General features: G+C 38.1%; 1 protein-coding gene across 1 annotated transcript; it reads right to left on the reverse strand.

Annotated features, from left to right (window-relative positions):
* Nucleotides 1-15,342: 15,342 nt before the first annotated feature.
* On the reverse strand, nucleotides 15,343-18,519 carry LOC121506395 (ankyrin repeat domain-containing protein SOWAHC-like). The gene is made up of 2 exons (XM_041782181.1): nucleotides 18,108-18,519; nucleotides 15,343-16,891 (listed from the first exon to the last, which is right to left on the reverse strand). The coding sequence occupies exons 1-2, from the start codon at nucleotides 18,453-18,455 to the stop codon at nucleotides 15,770-15,772; spliced, it is 1,470 nt and encodes a 489-aa protein (XP_041638115.1). The 5' UTR covers nucleotides 18,456-18,519; the 3' UTR covers nucleotides 15,343-15,769.
* Between the last annotated feature and the right edge of the window lie 1,817 nt (nucleotides 18,520-20,336).

Consider the following 20,336-nt stretch of genomic DNA (forward strand, 5'->3'; position numbering starts at 1 on the left):
ATCATGAATGCAGCATGGCCCCATGGAGTCTAACATGTCCTGAAACTGATCTGAACATCCACAGCTCGGCTGCTGAACATATATTTATCTATTCCAGGTGACATGGAGGTTTGATAAAGATATGAGCAGTTAATTTAAGACAAGAATGTGTTTCCTCTTATATTCATGGAAGTGGAAATGACTAAAACATCCTAGGTCACCTCTGTCTGCTCCTTAAACACACAAAACAAAGCTGGATTCATTCATGTTTTTACCTTGAAGTTAATTCATTTTAAATCAGAGCTAAAAAATGTTGATTTATTCCTTCTACTGCATGTATCTACTGTCCTATCTCACCATGGTGAGCCACATTCACGGTAACCTGCCCTCCACATTCCTCTGCTGAACTTCACACGCCTTCATTTGGAGCGGACAAATTCCCGACACGTGCCCGGAGGTGCTTGGTTTCCTCATGCATGTTTCAGGACGAGGCAGCAGGGAAAAGGTGATCTATGGGGGGAAAAATAAATAAAAGAAAAATCACACACTTATACAAACACATATGGTGACATTAAAATAATAACAAACTGTGATAAAGAAGCGGTCACAAATAAATCAAAACAAATCCTGAAGCAGTAGGTCAATAAATGAAGAAGATATTTTGTTAAATAAGATTTTTGGTGACCATTTCAGTGCTAAAATCACTTATTTATTTTGATTAATTTCTCCTTTTTTCATTTTTATTGATTATTGTTTCAATGAAAGGGAGTATTTATTTATTACATGATCCAATATTAGATCAATTTGATTATTTTTTAACTTTAGCAACCTCCAAAAGAATTTTAAATAAAAACAAATAAAATAAAATAAAAACTGAAAAGAATAATAAAATACATTTTTAAAATCCATTTTAAAACATAATTGTCTAAAAATCTAAACAAATAGACAAATGATTTGATATTTAAAATACAAATCAAACAAATAAAAATTTACCATTGGTAATTATTTATCTACTTTTTAAAAAAATCAAATCAAGTTATATTATAAAAGTATCAAATAAGCAAAAAAATATGTGCAGAAATTTATGTAAAAATGAAATAATGAATATGAGATTAATATAATATAAAAATTCATTAATAATGAAACATGAAACAATTATCAAACAAATGAAATATTTATTTTTTAAGAAAATCAAAATATTTCATAGCTACAAAATAATGAAACGTAAAGTCGTTTTAAATTTATGAAATCAAAGTTAGTTAAAATCAAATAAATCAAAATTTATATCATTTCAGAATTATAACATACAATCGAATTTAAAGATAATTATTTTCCCTGTACAAACTCTAGTTGCCACTGAAGTGCATACAACACGATGACAGTGATTTGTGTCTGACGGGGCCCCTCTAGGGGGGGTTCCTACTGTCACTGCAGAATTTGATGACTAGCTGCACGTTCAAATTCATGTTCATGGTACGTACGTGCGTGCGTTTTGTGCTGAATATTCCTGAAACCATTAAGTGTGGACTGCTCAAAGTAAAATTACACACTTTCTGTCAGCCAGCATATCTGTAGACTTTCCTGTGGGATTTACCCAGAGTTCCTTGCAAACTCAATGAAGTAATCCACAAGCCTCTCAATTTAAACGCATTAAGGCTGCACTAATGCAGTTGATGCTGATGTATAAAATCTGAATTTAACATACTGAAATTGAACAAATATATCAGTGCATCCTTTGGTGAAAAACAAAAATGCAGTAATCATCAACGCTTAGTGGACCCCTACCAGCCCAGGCTATAGGCCTCATACTGAAGAGGTTTTGACTTACCCCTGCACAGTTTAGATATTTCCCACGGTGCCTGAAGGCAGCATTGGGTGCTAGTGATTTAACATCCGTCTGAGTGTAACGGGAGAGCAGAGTGAGGCTCCTGAGCTTATTTTAAACCCAGAGGAAGAGCTCAGACGATACAGTCCACGGTAGGAAAAGATGATCATTTATTGATTTTTATCTAAAATTGAACATTTAAAAAGTTTGATTTGTCTGTTTCTGTCATGAAATCTGATCTCTTAATATTTATTACAAAGTGGTTTCAACCCAAATTTATGTCTAACACGGCATCACTAATGGGTAAATATAAATAAATATATTTAAACCATTAAATGTATTAATAGAATGACTGGTTTGTAATTATCCTCCATGCTGGGCTGAGGTGTAATGTCATTTAAAATCAAGTTTCTTTATCCGTAAAAAAGGCTTCCAATAAAATTTTTAGTGGCTTGATTTTACTTTTTAAATCGTGTAACATCACTTTAGTTTTGCTTTACATTTTCCAGCAGTATATTTGGACTGTGAACACCTTCTTTCTCTACGAGGACATGATGTCTCCAGTGTTTGTGCTGCTGATGTTTGTGTGTCTGCAGAGCGGGCAGGTGAGCTCAGGTGAGTCCAGATCACTCAGTCAATCAAATATGAGCGTTTAGAGAGGGAGAGTTTATCAGGTGGAACCTTTAAGAGGGAGGCTTTTCTGCCTTTACTGGTCACCAGAGGTGTGTTACTTTAACAAATCAGACTCCTCTACTGTGAGGAAATACAGATAAATGCCATGTTTTACCTTGAAAAGATGAGCCTGAAGTAAAAGGACCTTCTTTAGAGTTCTCTGGGGATTTGCTCTGTTAGACAAGCCTCTAGTGGACAGTGGAGGAACTGCACTATCTGTCTATCTGTCATTACTGCTTTGATATCTCTTCCAGCTCCTGAAGTGCAGACGTCGAACATCAAGGTGGAGTATGGAGAGTCGGTTGTCTTACCCTGCGATGGCTCCGCCTACCTGGGGGAGGAAGGGAGCGTCCACTGGGAGACGAGTATGGGGGAGGAGGTGGCGACTGTGAGGATAGGGGAGGAGAGCGAGAGAGAGAATACAGAGGTGATGACTTCACATTAATATATTCAAGGAAACACAAAAATTATATAATGGAAAACTGTTCTGAAACTGTTAGATTGGTTTCTGTGCTACTATTGTTGTTGACGAAGCAGGTGTCAGAAATCCCACCCCTTCTTCATTGTGATTGGTCAGCTGGGTAGCAGTGGCATTTACCAGTGCTGCACTGCCCTGTTCATCTGAGATACCGTTTACATCACTAAAGCTAACAGAACTACGTGGGTAATGTACCCACATACACACATAGATTCTTTGTTAGCTATATTAGCTATGTAGCTCCATTAGAAATAGCTAAGTTAGCTTCAGTAAGGAGGCTAAAATAGCTAAAAAGATGGGAGATCTAGTACAGGAGTAAATAATGTATAAACCTGTTTTAGAAGTACTTAAACAAGCTGCAGCTAGCTTTAGCTCCATTAGCTTACACTAAAGCTTACATAGCTACACTAGATACATAGCTAATGTTTCTACATAAGCTGATTTAGCTATGTTTGCTGTAGCAATGTGAACTTTCACAAACATAACTTCAGCTAACGTAACCACATAGGTAATGTACCCACATAGCTTACATAGCTCCTTTGTGAGGTATATTAGCTTTGTAGCACCACTAGCTATAGGTAAGTTTAACTTTAGCTATGTGAGCTTTAGCAAACAAAGCTAAAGCTAACTTAGCTATGCAGATAAAATAGATAAGTAGCTTATGCAGCCACTTTGGGGGTATAGCTTTAGCTCAAAGCTATGTAGCCATGTTATCTATGTAGTTTACACAACTGACAGAGCTACCTAAGCTACACTAGCTACATTAGAATGTTTTCAAGAAGGAAAAACATTTTTCCTGTAAGCACACGGTTTACTCAGCTTGACTGAACGTTTTATAATCTGGTTTTGCGGGCAAGATTTTCGACGTTTAACTTTTGAAAGCACTATGGACGCAGGAACGACAAAACAACTGATGTTGGTGGCATCACTAGCGCAAAAAGTGTGCTAAGTAGGTAATGGAGCTGCTTTCTTTGCAGCCCCTGAACTTTTAATTTTAAAATGTGGGTAATCCACTTTAAACACGTGTATCAGGATGATTTGACTGACTGTTTTTTCCTTCAGTTGGGGGTCGAGCTGCCATCGGACGAGCAGCTGAGCAGGGGAGACTGGTCTCTGGTCCTCAGTGCAGCCATGCTAAGGGACTCTGGGGCGTATCAGTGCATCTGGGAGGGGCAAAGACAAGCAATCGTGTCCACAGTTTGGCTCACAGTCAACGGTGAGAAAGAAGAGATGCTGAAGACACAGATTTGCTGATTGGTTGGATCAGCAAAGTTCTCAAAACTTTGCTATTTTTGCTCTTGACAAGAACAGCTTGTTAAATAAATCAAATGAAAATTTAGCACAGCATTTTTTAATCTCCATTTCTTCTTCACTCCAGACCCCCCATTTGAGGACAACGTGGTGTGCTATGAAGGCGACACAGCTATCCTGGAGTGCTTCCTTCAGATCTCCAGGAGTCAGACACCGAGTAATCTGCAGAGCGGCTGGATGAGGAACGGAGAGCCATTGGTGTCAACAGAACACGGGGTACGACTTTAAAAATAGGCACAAAAAACATCTGGAGTAAAATAATCCAGACACACGTTGAATCAATTGTCTTTCCTATTCTTGGACAGGGTATCTTCCCCGCAGACGACCCTCACCGTTTTCAAATCCATTTAGGCACGCTGGAAGAGTTTCACCTCACTATCAGCCCAACGCTGACAGACGATGGAGGAGAATACCGCTGCTGGTATAAAAGCGGGTCAGTCTGATGATCTTTGGAGGAAATCAACAAAATCAAATCACAGTAATTCAAAAAGCAAACTCATTATGTATTACCAGTTGAAAATGCTGAAGCTTGTACCTCATGTCATTTTGGTTTAAGTCATGAAATGTGATTGAAGGGGACATTTAAATCTCACATCAGCATCTTTAACATCTGTTAAGGGTCATTAGATGACGAGTTGACTGCACTTTAGTAACTGTACCCATACTACACATCAACATTACGCCTTCAGTGACAACCAGCAATGTTGTAGATACATGCTGAGTGCAGTGAAGCTGCTGCTAATGAGAATGAATGGGGGCATATTAGCATCAAGCTAGTGGCTAGTGGTGCCTTTTTAACAGCTTTTCACCCTCGTGTTGTCCTAAACCTATTTTTAAAGGACACACATATATACTGTTATGACAATAGATCTTGTGGTGTACTGGTTAGCTTGAAATGACAACTGGGGGCCTAGACGGCCCACCATGAAAAAGGCAAGCATGGAATGTTTTATAAACTTTGATGACATCATCTTCAAAAGGCAAGGATAGAATGTTATATAAGCTTTAAAGGATGGCATAGTCTTTCTAAAACAGATTAGAGACTTTACAGGACAACAGCATCAGGGAAAGCAGAGGACAGAATATTTTAAAATAGTTCAAAATCACATTATCTTTTGAAGAGTATTAAAAACGTTCAGGGATGACATCATCATTAAAGACAAAGGGCAGAATGTTTTACAAATAATGAACAATGACATCATCTTTCTAAAGCAGATCAGAGACTTTACTGGATGACATCAACAGGAAAAGCAGAGGATGGAATGATTTATAAACATAAAAGGATGACATCATCTTTCTTAAGCGGGTTAAACATTTTAAGGGATGACATCATCATCAAAGGCAGAGGATGAAATGTTATATTGCCATGAAAGGATGACATCAGACTAAAGGCTTCACAGAATGACATCATCATTAAAGGCAGAGGACAGATTGTTTAATAAACATTAAAGGATTACATCATCTTTCTACATCAGATTAAAGACCTTACAGGATGACATCATCATTAAGAGGCAGAGGACAGATTGTTTAATAAACATCAAAGGATGATGTCATCTTTTTATAGCAGATTAAAGACTTTAAAGGATGACATCCTCTTCAAAGACAGAGGACTGAATGCTTGTGAAGCTGTGGATGTTGGGGGAGGTTTTTCTTCAATTTTTGCCAAACAGTAGGCCATAGTTTGCAAGTTTTTGAAAAGTGGGTAGTTCCACCCACTTTTCCAAAAATTGCTAACAAAAGACAGTCACTAAAAGTGAAAGATTGTTGGCATACCGTTGTTCTAATAGCAACAGAGAGATGAAGTGCGTCAAACTTTTTTATAAATCTGCTTTAGTTTGATAGACACCAGTTATGCGTTATTAGGGGCGTGGCTGATACGACTACAAGATGGTGTGTTGTGGTTGTTTGTTAGGAGGCTTGACCTGCCTCAGTACCATCTCTTTGTTAGTTTGAGACAGCGTTTTCAAAGTACACCAGTAGTTCTCAAATGGTTGAGCCTAGAATCCACCACCACCTCCTTACGGGAAATCCCAAACTCATTTTTCAAATAAATGCAATCACACAAATTAATTTAATAAAAAAAAGTTGCAGTTCAGAGATAATAAAATGTTGATTTTGGTTATTTTCTTAGAAATCCTAGTTAACACATTATCATGGGAAAAACAGCTTTCATATCCCTAAAGAAATAGATAAATAGGTTGAAATCTTTAGAAAACAATGAAAATGTACCTGCTCAATGTTTATACTCAATTTCCTTCCAATAATGATGTCATTATCTTCTATTTCATAGGTTTTGTGTTTTAATCTCTGTCATGTCTTTGTTGCGCTTGATGTTTTAAATACCCTGTTTTAGGCTCTGTAACACACTTGACATTGCGGTATTATAACTGGTTATCAATAAATAACGCTTTTTATCCTTTCCTTGCCAAACGATTACCAATATTTCTGATTTTTTTTTTTTTTTTAAGGGATTCAGAATCTCCCAGGCCGGGGCTACCAGACAGAATCAAACTGACTGTGCTTCAAAAACCTAATGAAGGTATTTTAAGGACAGAGAAACAGGATTATTTTGTATTTTTAATTTTTTTTTTCTGCAAATATATGAATGTTTTTTACTCTCTGTTTCATCAACATCTGTCACCAGAGCACTGGGATGGCGTGTTTAATGTGACGACTCTGCCATCATCAAAGGAGGAGGTGATGGAAACCACAACATCCTCAGCAGATGTTCCAGTTTTTCTGGAAGATTCTCCTCAGCCAACAAATGGTAAACTTAACTCAAAAGAAGTTTGACAAAATGCTTTGTGTGGCAGACATCAGACACTGCACGTTACCACAAACACACCATCCCTACTGTGAACTGTGGTGGCAGCATCGTGCTGTGGGGATGCTTCTAGGCAGGTGGGGGAATATTTTTATTGGACGCTGCAATTGTTCTGTAATGTCAGGCATCAATATCTGGATTTGCTTGTTTTGTTGCGGCATGCTTCTGAGCTCCGAAGGCCACCATTCCTGTGATTTTGTCTTTATTTGATGGTGTTTTATTGTTGTAGCAGCAGAGTCAGAGCCAATGGAGGCCCTACAGGAGACAGTGACGTCATATCCAGATGAAGGTGAGTAACTAAAACCATTATCATCCCTTGCCTTTAGACATTAACCAAATTTGGAGCTTCAAACTGCAGTTAACTTTCACATTTAGATCAAATTTAACAGAATTAACATGTTTCCGCCTCAGAGATGACATCCGAGTCCCTGGAGTGGGAAAATCTGCCGTGGGTTCGGATCGGGCTAATCGCTGGAGTCTTACTGGTAACAGCATTTGTGATGTGCATTCTGAAAGCTTGTCAGAAGATTTAAAAAAAAGAACACACAGATTTCCTCTTCTGCTGAATATGGAAAGGATCGCAAGCTCATCAATCCCAGGTAGCCCTGCCCCCTTCTTCCTGGTCTCTTTGACCCTGAATGGGACCATGGTTTACTGAAGGAACATCATGCAGCTGTGAAGAAGACTTGAAAGTACGGACTGAGACCATAAACACATCAGGAAGATGTTTACTGAGGGAGTAAGACAATGAGAAAGTAGGTGGAGTTCCTCTTTTTAATCAGCAGAGTCGCCCCCTGCTGGATATCTGGAATAATTCAGGTTTAAGAGGAGGAAAAATCCACCTCTTATAAACATATTATGATATTTTTGTTTATTTTTACCAGATTGAAAAAGATAAGTTGTTTGTTTTTGCAGTCTGTCTCTTTAAATGCACCTTGCTGATCTCTGGACATGCAGCTTTATTTCACATTTTTTAGTCAGTAGATACTCCAGGCACCCAAATATAGGCGCAATAATACTGAAAAAGTGTAACTTTGTCTCTTTAAAGTGATTAAAGAGACCACTTTGCTTTACCAGGCCTTCATATAGAGTGAGTACGGCTGTTCTGCTAAAGGACAGGATCTCTGTAGGAATGAAGAACAGCTGCATACAGCTTAGATCGAAATTCAATATAGAAACCAACATGTGCCAAACGCTGCTGTATGAGGCCGTCATATAATCCATATAAATCTCACCACAGCTCGCCATGACCTCGATGGGAGGGCAAACACAACACAGAACGAAAAACCACAGCATCATTTCTCCTGATTTAAAGCCTTCTTACGTGATTTATGATTTTTATTGACCTGTCTGACGGCTGAATGTCATGGAGACATTCATTCTCAGCAGTTAACACCTTAACACTGCCGAACTGCGCTCTGTTGATCTCTCAGATGTTTAAATGTCTCTGATTTTCCACGTGTCATGTTTTATATTCACTCAGTGCTTGCATGTAGTTTAAGGGTTTAATGTTTGAAAAGCTCAATCACTTTATGGTCATGTTTTGTGTTGTTTACAAGTGAAACTGTGGAAAAGAATAACCACTGATAGAAAGAAGGAGTAGAATATGGAAGCCCAAAGAGGACATGCATTCAAATCTTTTATTTTACTCAGTTTTCCTTGATGTTTTTGGTTGTTTTCTCAACATTTTGAGAAATTTACTCTGGAAAACTAATGTTGTAAATGTGAGATGAAGACATCAATTTGTCAAGATCTTAAGAAAACAGCTGGAAATGGCTTAAAGGAAATAAAAGTAAAGCGCCTATAAAACATATTCACCCACTTAAAACATCCAGGCCAACTGCAGAGAAGCCTCCCCACAGCATGATGCTGCCACCACCGTGCTTCACAGTGGGGGTGGTGTTTTTGTGTCTCGGAGTTGCTTGGAGTGTTCTTTTGTCCTCATGGTGTAATGGTAGCCAGGAATACTGATTAACCAGTGACTGGACCTTCCAGACACAGGTAGCTCAGGTGATCCCCATTTAACAAACTGTAAGACTAGTAGCACCAACTGGCCAGACCTCTGATGAATTAGGACGGTCACTTTTAAAGCGGTGAATATTCATACAATCACACATTTTACTTTCTATGTTTAATTTAATTGACATTACTTTGTAGAAATCTGCTTTCACTTTGACATTAAAGTGTTTTTCTCTCTTTTTTTGGGTCAAAAAAGCCAAATTATATTGGTCAAGGGGGTGAATGCTGTTTCTAGGCACTGTATCATAAAACAAAAGCATGTCCCCTTATGACCACCGTATAAAGATCTTGTTATTTATTTTAAAAGTAAAAGATGGTCTTTGTTTGGGATGAGTTAGATTCCTGATTACCCATGAAAGCTGGGTTTAAACATCAACTTCAATTAAGATTTGTCCCCAAGTTATCAATATTAAAATGTAAACATTTAAATAAACACTTGAGATTCGCTACCTGTTTGAAAAAAAGTTTCTAACTTTCAAAAGGTGTTTTTGTTTGTCTGTTTCCGTGTGATTTTTCAATAAAGTTTTGTATCTCAAGGGCATTGCCAATTTGAATAGTTTCAAATCATCAATACTTACAATCTTCACAGGGGTACAGAAGATCTCGCACCTCAAATACACGGAAGTTTGTCTTCCTGGGTTTGAATCCAACCTGTGGCTCCTTTCCAGCATCAGTCTTCCTGATCTCCTACTCTATCAACTTTCTGTCTTCTCAATAAAACATCGCTCAAAAAACCCTGCAAGAGAAAGTAAAATCACGTTTTTGATGCAATGTCATTCAAACCAATACAATCACTGCTTGTTTAATGACTGGTGGCATCAAAAAGGACCAAAGATTGAAATAATATAAAGATCTTATGTAAGTCAGAAAAATTCTGCACTTTTTTAAACCGTAGAAATAAAATATGATAAAAATAAATATGATATTAAGGGTCTAGGTCTTCTATTCTTGTGGTCGGGGTATCAAACAGGAACGGATATCACTTTCTTTTCACTAGAATCAAAGAAATTTACAATCTTTCCCATTAAGACAACGATATATTGGAAAAATAAAAAGATAGTCTGTAATATGGTTATAAAAATATTTAAATGTTGTAGTAAAAGTGGCATTAATTTCTATTTTACAAGTATTTCCAGTTTGCATTTGAAGGTAAAGCACAATAAAAAAACAAAGTGTGCATGTTATTGCCTCATCTCCTAGCTTTGTCAATTCAGGTGTCCCACATGGGTCTAAACTCGATCCTCGTGAATTTCAATTCAAGGTCTGCGACTTTATTGAAGTCTCAAAAAAATTTGTCAAAATTTTCTGCCATGTCTTAACCGCTTAAAGCCTGAAAACACAAATAATAGCCAGAAAATACTAATTTTTTGGAACTGAAATGTTTATTTAACTTTCTACCAAAATTTAAAAAAAATCCAAATTTCCATAAAATTAAACATATATATTTTTTGTATCTCATTTCATTCATTTGATGTTTTTGGTAACTGATAATCCACTTGAGGGCATTTTCATCATTTATCAGATTGTATTCAGAAGTTTTTTGAGTAATTTACTGAGCATATTCATTAGATAAGGGTACCATAGAAGTATGTATCAAATATACTACAACAGGCCTTAAGGGTGTAACTAAAAAAATCCAGCACACTGTACAAATATTAATGCTGTCACATCACTATGCTGTGATAAATCATGATTAATCACAGCATTTAAGATTTTTAAACATTTTTATTGTCAAGTGTTTCATTTTATCTTAATTCTATTTACAGCACTTTGAAAGTGCTTTATAAAAAAATATTATTATAATTAATTGGAAATCGTACATTTAAAATACTTCCATTTACTTGCATTTTTGTTTTTGATAAGAGTTACAAGTATGTTTTTTGAATAGAAAAATATTAAACTGTAGTTTTTAACTTTATTTAACATCTCAGCTTAGTTGTTATGGTTTGTAAATCAAAAATGTCTTGATTCACTGAGCAATAATATTTATAAGTTTCAAATCAGACCAGCATCAGGTTCAATTTAACTTCTGCTGTAAAATGAAAGACAGGTGTGCTGTTACCCTGAGGTGGCTGACTGATGTCCAGTGGTCTACCGTCAGTGTAATTAATCTAGCTTGGGCCAGTTGCTCCACTTTAGTTGCCTTTTCTCTACTACAGTTCATGAATTTTTGTGACAATAGTTCTCCTCGTAGGTGTTCTGCAGTATGGGTTGATGTCTTGAAGCTCCTTGTCGACGACGATGTTAACGGTTAGCTTAGATGTTGTTTTTCGGGTCTGTTGGACTATAGTTATGGATACGGCTTGATATCTATGTGTTGGACTTTGCTTGACAACCGTGTTGTTGTTAGCGTCTTTGCTAACATTAGCAAACATGTGCTTTGCCCAAAGGTGGTAATTCGTGCTTCAGTGGAAAGACACACTCAGCACAACTTTGGTTTCATTTAAAATTCGCTGCCTTTTTAAAAAAAAAAAAAAAAAAAAAGATCTGGAATCTACTGATGGGAAATTCGACTCTTTTCAGTGATCCGGCTCATTTGGCTCAGCTCAGCAAAAAGAGTCGCCTCCGTCAGCTCCCAAATGGTTCTTCATTAGGGTACCTGTTTGGCTTCATTTGACCTGCCAATTATAGCAATATTATTACATGATCTATATTTGTGCAGGTATTTTAACCCAACTTTGCTCAATTTTTAAAATTGATGAAAATATCATGCAGTTATTTTCTAAATGCAATGTCTCCCCAAAATAGCTTGTGGGTCAGATTAAATCTGCTCACTGGTTGAGATGTATGACACACTTGATGCAGAACATGAATGTTACATCATCAAACATGAGTCCTTAATACAAGGTATGCCTGTGGTAGAGGATCAAAGATCATTCCTACTAATCAATAAATTAACACAGACACACAATCTATATACAAAGGATAATAATAGTAATAGTTATAAAAATATATAAACGTCTCTCTCCCGGGATCCGGCTCTTATCATTCACATAAAAGCCAGCTCTTTGAACCGGCTCGTTCACGAACGACCCATCACTACTGGAATCATAAATATTAAGCATGTTTTATATTCCAATTCGCAGAGGCTCCAACTCCATTTAAGCTGTAAAATAATCATATTGATAACACAGACTTCAGGGTTATTTGAATAAATAATCTGCTGCAGTAGGCGTCGATTCGAGTCATGCCCAAGAATCACTAGGGGAACAAATCTGGCCTAAAACTCAGCTTCAAGTTGGCTGTTGTGTGGCTGGCCTTAGCTGCACTAACACATCAATCCACTTTTATATCTGCATTGATATGACAATATAATCCTTAAAATATCACACTATATTCTGGAAAAAAGCTCTTTTTAAGGAGTAAAACAGCATTAAAAATCTCTTCAGATGTAGAGTTGATATGTTACAGCATGCATTTTAACCCTGGATGACCCCTGCGTGTCTGCAGAACATTATACATTAAAGGTACAGTAAATGTTGAGTTTATTAATAGACGCTGTTATAGGATCCACATACATGGCTTGGTGTTAATGACGCTGATAGCTGACATGAATGTGCTCTTAAAGGGTCAAGACCTTTATGGATGAACTTTTTTTTACTGTGTTTAATTTTTATTGCCCTTTAAAGATTCTCTACTTTCATTTATCGGATAATTTTGCCTAAATCAACTCAAGGTTAGTGCATTTAAAATGACCCAAAAGTTTAAGAATCTCATGCATTTCTGCAAATCTTATAAAACAAATGAAAGTTATAATAAATTCAGCTCTAGTATTTGGTTTACTGAAATATTAATCTTGACCCTACAGCTTTATTTTGCATGTTCACATCTAGGAGGACGGTGTCCTGATTCTTGTTGAAGGGAAAAATGGAGATTTGGACGAAGCAACACAAATATTTCTGCACGGATAGTTGCAGAGAGTGGTTTCTGGAAACTTGTAGTAAGAAAGAAAAGATTCAAGGTGAAAACAGACAAGTGTTTGGCTGATTTTTAAGGCTGCTACCTTCATTGTCCTCCAGATGGCAGTGTAGTCCTGCTAATGTCTCCTGCCTGCATGGCCTCCTCTGGGGCTTTAAACTTCAGCTTAAACTGCACTGAAAAAGATGCTTTAAAGATGCAAAAATCAGAAAAAGTAAGCCAAAGTTTGACAGAAGTGTAGTCCATGAATACACAAAATTGTCATGTTTTTACATGAGTAAAATCAGACACAAAGTCCTTTATAGAAGTGCAATGCTGATTTAATCAAAGCAGAAACAACCTCCTTATAAAACAACCCTGATTGATTTTTTCTAGTGCCTGAGCTCTACAAAAATAAACATTTATGACAGATTATTTAGTGCAAACACAAATCAAAGAGGTGCTTTTGATTAATGTGCAAAGATGTGATAAAAACACTTAAAAGTAGCACAACTATTCAGCAATTTTACAAAAAAATATGACTATTAGTTGGATGCAAACAAGCTGAAAACATGACAGGCATAGTAATTTACATTCATGTCATGTGTAATAGAAATATTTGCGCTGTGATTTGTGCTGCTTGGTGAATATTAGTAGTAAACATTGACTAAGCAGTGCTGCATTCATAACCTCATGGAAAAGTTCCTCCAGGTAAGAACCTTAACGCAACGTGACGGGGAAATGTTGAGCAATAACTCAAGTTCTGACACGAGGCAGCGTGTTTGGGATTACAGTCATAATCCTGCTGAGGAACACCATGAATTATGTAAGAAAGTTCTGATTCTTCGTCCTAAAACAAAGAAGGTTCTCTAACCCTCCTCTCTGCTGTTTTTCATCCAGTCTTTCTTCAAAACCCCGATTTGTAGAAGTTGTCTCGGGTCATGCTGCTGCATTCCTGTCATACTGACGCTAACAACAGCTCTGGTTTGTGCTACAAGGTTTAAAGAGTTAACTTTTTAAGGTCCTGTGCTGCACAAATGTGCAGCTTTGGTCCTGATTATAAACTGAAGGTCGAGGCTTTAACGTCAGCAGTGAGCGGATAAGGTGAGACAGGCCGACCTGCAGCCAAAACAGGAGGAATATCAGCGTGTTCAGTGTTTTTAACATCTAATTTATCTACTGAGAGTATTAAAATCAGCTTCTGCAGGATAGCTGGTGGTGATTGTTGTGACAGACTGGAGTTATGCTGCCCACCTCCAACTGTCTCTTGTCTAGAATTGGGGAGTCTTGTCAAGCAAAGTAGCATTTCACAATTTCACATTTCACCAATAAACCAGTATAAATCGCAGAGACAGGCAGGTCATAATCCTGTGTTTAAGACCTGCCTGTCTCTGCGATTTATACTGGTTTATTGGTCTCACTAGTGCAGATGGCACGGCCTACCTAAAGAAAGGTATTAAAAGTGTGACTTATATACCCCAGTTACAGTATTTACACATTATTTTACATAGCATAAAATCTGACCAATAACTCCCACTTTCAATACTTTTTCTTCCAGTTCAAGGTTTGCTGTGTCGTATGTACAAGGCATACATGATAATATAAATATGGCTAATATTAGCTTGAGATCAATAACCTACATCAGCAGGTATACATTTTTCATTGATATTGACAACAAATATACCAGGTGTATTTACCTATTGTAGCTGTAAATATTTACTTAATTCTGCTGTAAACATTGGCAAATATCAGCCTGTATGATCAAAAAATTTCCGTCTATATAACCTGCAAGTATAAGCTTACATCGGCAGTAGATATCATCTTATGTTAGCTGTAAATATTGGGAAATATCAGATGTTAATATAAGCCCATTTCAATAGTGAATATTGTTCTTTATAAATTGTTAATATGAGCCTGAATATCAACCTTTATCAGCAGGAAATATCAGCCTACATCAGCTGTAAATATCAGCCTATATCAGCTGCAAATATCAGCCTACATCAGCTGTAAATATCAGCCTATATCAGCTGCAAATATCAGCCTGTATCAGCTGTAAAAATCTGCCTATATCAGCAGTAAATATCAGCCTATAGCAGCTATAAATATAGGCCTGTATCAGCTTTAAATATTAACCTATATCAGCTGTAAATATAAGCTTATATCAGCTGTAAATATAAGCCTGTATCAGCTGTAAATATAGGCCTATATCAGCCTTAAATATTAGCCTCTTCTAACTGTAAATATAGGCCTATATCAGCTATAAATATGGGCGTATACCAGCTGTAAATTTTGGCCTATACCAACTGTATATATCAGCCTATATTAGCTGTAAATATCTGCCTATATCAGCTGTAAATACAGGCCTATATCAGCTGTAAATATCAGCTGTATATATCAGCTATAAATATAAGCCTATTTCAGCTCTAACTATCCGTCTATATCAGCTGTAAATATTGGCCACTTTTTATCCGCTTTTCTCCCTCATTAGTTTACAATCCCATATAATTCTGCAAGAAAACAGAGTATACTGTTGAGTAAATTAAGCCTGCAGGGGGCTAGTTTGGTTGAAAAGACTCCTTACTTAGAATAAACAAGTGACAGGCAGAGATGGGCAGATTGCTTTGAGTCCTAAACCTGATCTCAATGCCAGCCATAACAATCAGGATTATGATTCTCATTGTCAAGCAGCACTAGCCCAGGTTTAAAATAATACTGCTCTGACTGTCAAATTGGCCCCGCCTACCATCCTATTCCAGATCCTGTCTCAACCAAAGAAGCTCGTCTTTGGTCTGAGCCTGAATGACGACCTGGTCGACCCCTCCAGCTCATCATGGTCCCTAAACGACGTGCTGTGGATGATCTGTGATGTTCTGACACGTAGTCTCTGCAGTTTAGGCTTCATCCTGCTGAACGATGACTTCCTCCTTAGCGGTTTCTCTCTGGGTCGCTCCTCGCCATCTAGGGAGTCAGCATCCTCGGGGTGGAGCAGTCTGAGCGGCTTCAGGTTGGACTGGAGAACTCTGGAGAATCGCCATCGTGCTCCGTCACTGTGTTGGGTGTTCTCCGAGTCGGAGCGAGAGTCGTATGCTCCGATGATGTCACGGATGTCCACACTGACGCTGTCCGTGAGGTACTGGCACGCCTTCCTCCCACTGTAGTCCCTGATCTCCACGTCGGCGCTGTACGCCCCCACCAGCAGCTTTACCACCTCCATGTGGTTGTGCATGGCCGCGACATGCAGCGGCGTGTAGCCGGTGTTGGAGCGAGCATCCACACTGATGGGGACATTGTGCTGCTTGGCGAAGTTGATGATCATAGCGATGAGCTCCGGTTTCCCGTGTTTGGCGGCCCAGTGCAGGCAGGTGAAGCCCGTGATGAAGTCCTTCCTGAGGATGAGGCTGGGCTCGGTGGCGAGCAGCGGAGACAGGCTGCTCCACTCACCATCAGACGCGCACATCATCCACTCATGCTCTAGTGGGTCCAGAGTCACGGACGTCCGGTCATCCTCCAGACTGGAGATCAAGGAGACAGAGTCACTGTCGCTCTTAGAGGACAGGTGGATGGAGTTCCTGAACACCATGCTGCGTCTCACCTGGGGGGAGGAGCTCATCATCACCTGGATGAAGTGTTGACGGCTTTTCCCATCGTTTCCTGACAGGCTGCGGGTGTCTGCATCATCATCCTCCACGCTCACCTGTCTGGCCGGGTCTACCTGTCCAGTAGGCGCGGCGTCTGCAGGCCCGGGCAGGTCGAACATGGATCCTACTGCAGGTAGAGGTGACGCCTGGATCACGGTGATTTCCGGGATGTCCCGTGTTCTCTTGGCCTTCTGAGACTCCTTCCTGTGAAAACTCCCTCTGTTCCCCATCTCGTCTGTGTTGATCACCTGAAACAGAGAGAGCACACTCAGACTCACAGCCGTCCTCAGGTTGAATGTTCGCAGGAGGGAAAACATGCGGAAGTCCTACCTGGCTGTCTGCTCTGTAACCTGAGACAGGTATGCTTAGGGCTGCGTCATCAATGTTTACTTGCCTGCAGGTAAAGATGGGAGCTGACAGGGATGGGCAACACGCACCAGAAATATATCTCCTTTATAAAACTAAGTGGGGATACACATTTATACATCTCAATACTTATGAGCTCAATCTGCCTTTGTATTTTTGAGCTGAATGGGAAAACATGAGATAAAGCTGGAATATTTTTAAGTTCAATCATTATACCTGATTTATAACATAATATTTTTTACTATATGGCCACTTATAAAATATACGTCATTATCTTAAACTCAATGACAGTACACAAAATATAAACCTATCAATATTTTTTAGCTGAAATGTAATATTTGATATATTCCTGGATATTTTTTGGCTAAATGGTGGTACAGAATATTTTCCTCATTTTATCCTGAATTATGATGGACGATAAAAACCTCAATATTTATTAGTTGGATGGTGGTACACGATAAATATCTTTATATTTATTAGTTGGATAGAGGCACTCTATAAATATTTTTTAGTTGGATGGTGGGACAGCATAAATACCTCAATAATTATTGGTTGGATGGTTGGAGGGCTAATACTTTTAACTTCTTTTTTTTTTATCTTATCGTGATCCGTGATATATACCTGCTTTTCAAAAAAATGAACTGAGTGGCATTTCATGATATACATCACTTATACACATTAATGACTTTTTTTTGCTGAATATCTATATCTCTTTGTAATATACATCAGGACTTTTTAAAAGACCTCGGTGAGGTTGATATTTAATTTCTTTAATGAAGAATTAGCATGATAACATGAAAAATGTAAAACAATCCTATCCTGGTATTATCAGCAGCTTTAAATCTGGAAACAGTACCCATGAAACGACGGTATGTAGCTGCCACTGTTGTTGACAAAGCTGGTATCAGAAGTCCCGCCACTACTTGATTTTGATTGGTCAGTGAGAGGGATGTGACATCACTGCCATAACTAGACATTTATTTGCCGTTTAACGTTATGGGATACCTTTTATTGTCATTCAGCCTGAAAACACTGAGACCGTTTTCGGTCCATGTTACCCAGCCCTACTAAAGATGATAAAACGTGTTTAAGTCTTACCTGGCCCTCACTTCCGTAACTTAATCCAGGTGTGTTCGGAGGTACGTCATCGCCGTTTACCTGCCCGTCGCCCCCCATAGTCGCTGTAAGCTGATGTTTCTGTCTCTCTGTCACCTTCACCGAGCCTCGGAACTTCTTTTTCATACAAACAAACTTCACCTCATCCTCGGTTTTGACATACGCCACGGTGTCCACGTACATTTTGAACAGGTTGCGTACAGCCGCCTTCTTCTGCGGCTCCTGTGGGAAAACGGATCTAAAGTGCTCAATTAACTCAGAGTTCTTCACCCTCCCGCCTTTCGCCATCAGAAAGTCCAGAACTGCCTCCTGTGAACACTCCAGCGCCATTTTTTTACTGATTTAAACGGTCACGGAGACTTTCCCCGGGCTTTAACGGACGGATAACGGTATCAACACGCACCCCTCCGAACCGTCTCACACCGATTAAGCACCAATTTATCCATCCGCACAGAGCAACACTAAAGTAGATCCGTTAATAGGGCTGAGCGAACACAGCCATGACGTAGACTCTCTCTATGTTGCTAATTTCTATGCTTGAGGCGTTCTTTGTCCCCTAGCAACGGAGTGGAGGGAAGGGACGCTTGCGGACTGTACCATTCAAAGTCTGTGTGGGGGGGGATAACTAACTACAACATGATTCTCTTTGATTCAAATTTCTAACTTATGTTTTATTTTCAAAATTTACACATTTGACAGGGATTTTATTTAAAATCTAATAAATCATATCACATAAATGTGACCCTAAATGCAATCTCTTTAACAAGCTTTGGATCAACGAACCCCGTTTGTGAATAGTTCGAGTTAAACTTGCTGTTCAGAGGTTTACTTTGGAGTTTATGTGTACGAAGTTTTTTTTGTCTCAAGTGTTTGGTTCGTTTAAAACAGATACTGAGTTATGTATTTACTCATTCCTTTCTGTCACAACAAAAGTAATCAGAGTTTTAGCTTTACTGTGCTCATTTGATCTTAATCAAAGCGTATGGAGACCCAAAGAGGCAAACAATTAAGTTTCCCATTACAGCATTTTTAAGAACATATCTATAAAAATGTATTCACTGGGTCTGAGTTTCAACCAAGTTTATCATTTTTTTATTGTTGTTTTTTTTCCTGGGTTATTTTAAAACTGTGCCATAATAGTTTAAACTTGGTCTTATTGACTGGTATAAAGGGTATAAACTGGGCTAAATGGTTTTAACTGAATTATAACAGGGTTTAATTGGTTTATACTGAGATTTTACTGTGTATAACTGGATTTAACTGACTATAAACTGGTTCTAACTCAACTGAACTGTGTCTAACTGGTTTAAACCAGATAAAACTGGTTTTAACTGAGCTTTAACTGGGTCTTAATTGTTTATACTGAGATTTTACTGGGTCTAACTGGTTTTACTTACTTTAAACTGGGTTGTACTGAAATTAAACCTGGACTATCTGGTTTTAACACAATCAAATTGGTTTTAACTGAGCTCTAAGTAGGTCTAACTTGTTTAAACTGGGTATGACTGGTTTTAAGTGGATCTTATTTGTTTTTAACAGAATATTTGGTTTAACTAAGCTTAAACTAGCTCTTAATGGTTTGAGCTGAATTTTTAATGGATCAAACTGGTTTTAACAAGATCTTATTGGTTTTAACTGAGGTTTAACTTGGTCTAACTTGCTTTAACCAGATATAACTGGTTTAAACTAGGTCTAACAGGTTTTAATTGACTTTTTACTGGGCCTTACTGGTTTTAACTGGGTCTAATACTGTAGCTATTACTTGGTCTACCTGTTTTTTACTGGATCAAATTGGTTGTGACTGCATCCAATTGTTCTGAAATTTGCTTCAACAGGGTCTTATTGGTTTTAACTGAGTTTTCGCTGGGGGGTCTTACCAGTTTTCACTGGATCTGACTGGTTTTAAATGGGTCCAACTGAATCTTTACTTATTTTGTGAATTTGGAGGTTACTTTTAAATCTCATTTTAGCAAGTTATAACCAGTATCTTCTGACTGATTGTTTTGGTTATTTTATTTGTTCTACTTTTGTAATTCTGTTGTTTTTATTTGGTCAAAAATTTTATTGCATGCATCTTTGCCTTCCCTTACAAACATCTTTTCTGCTTGATGTGTTTTTTTTAAATACTTTATTAACACAATACATGTAGTGAATCCCCTGCCAGTAAAGCTTGTTAAACCTAAATTTAACTCTACTGTTGGTTATGGAACC

Source organism: Cheilinus undulatus, linkage group 24 (genome assembly GCF_018320785.1).
Source record: "Cheilinus undulatus linkage group 24, ASM1832078v1, whole genome shotgun sequence".
Lineage (NCBI taxonomy): Eukaryota > Metazoa > Chordata > Actinopteri > Labriformes > Labridae > Cheilinus > Cheilinus undulatus.

Excerpts from the sequence above, each read along its gene's own strand:
- LOC121506395 (XM_041782181.1), bottom strand. The coding sequence starts at position 18,455 with ATGGCGCTGGAGTGTTCACAGGAGGCAGTTCTGGACTTTCTGATGGCG. Across the intron at positions 16,892-18,107 it reads GTTACGGAAGTGAGGGCCAG|GTGATCAACACAGACGAGAT; the intron begins GTAAGACTTAAA and ends TCTCTGTTTCAG.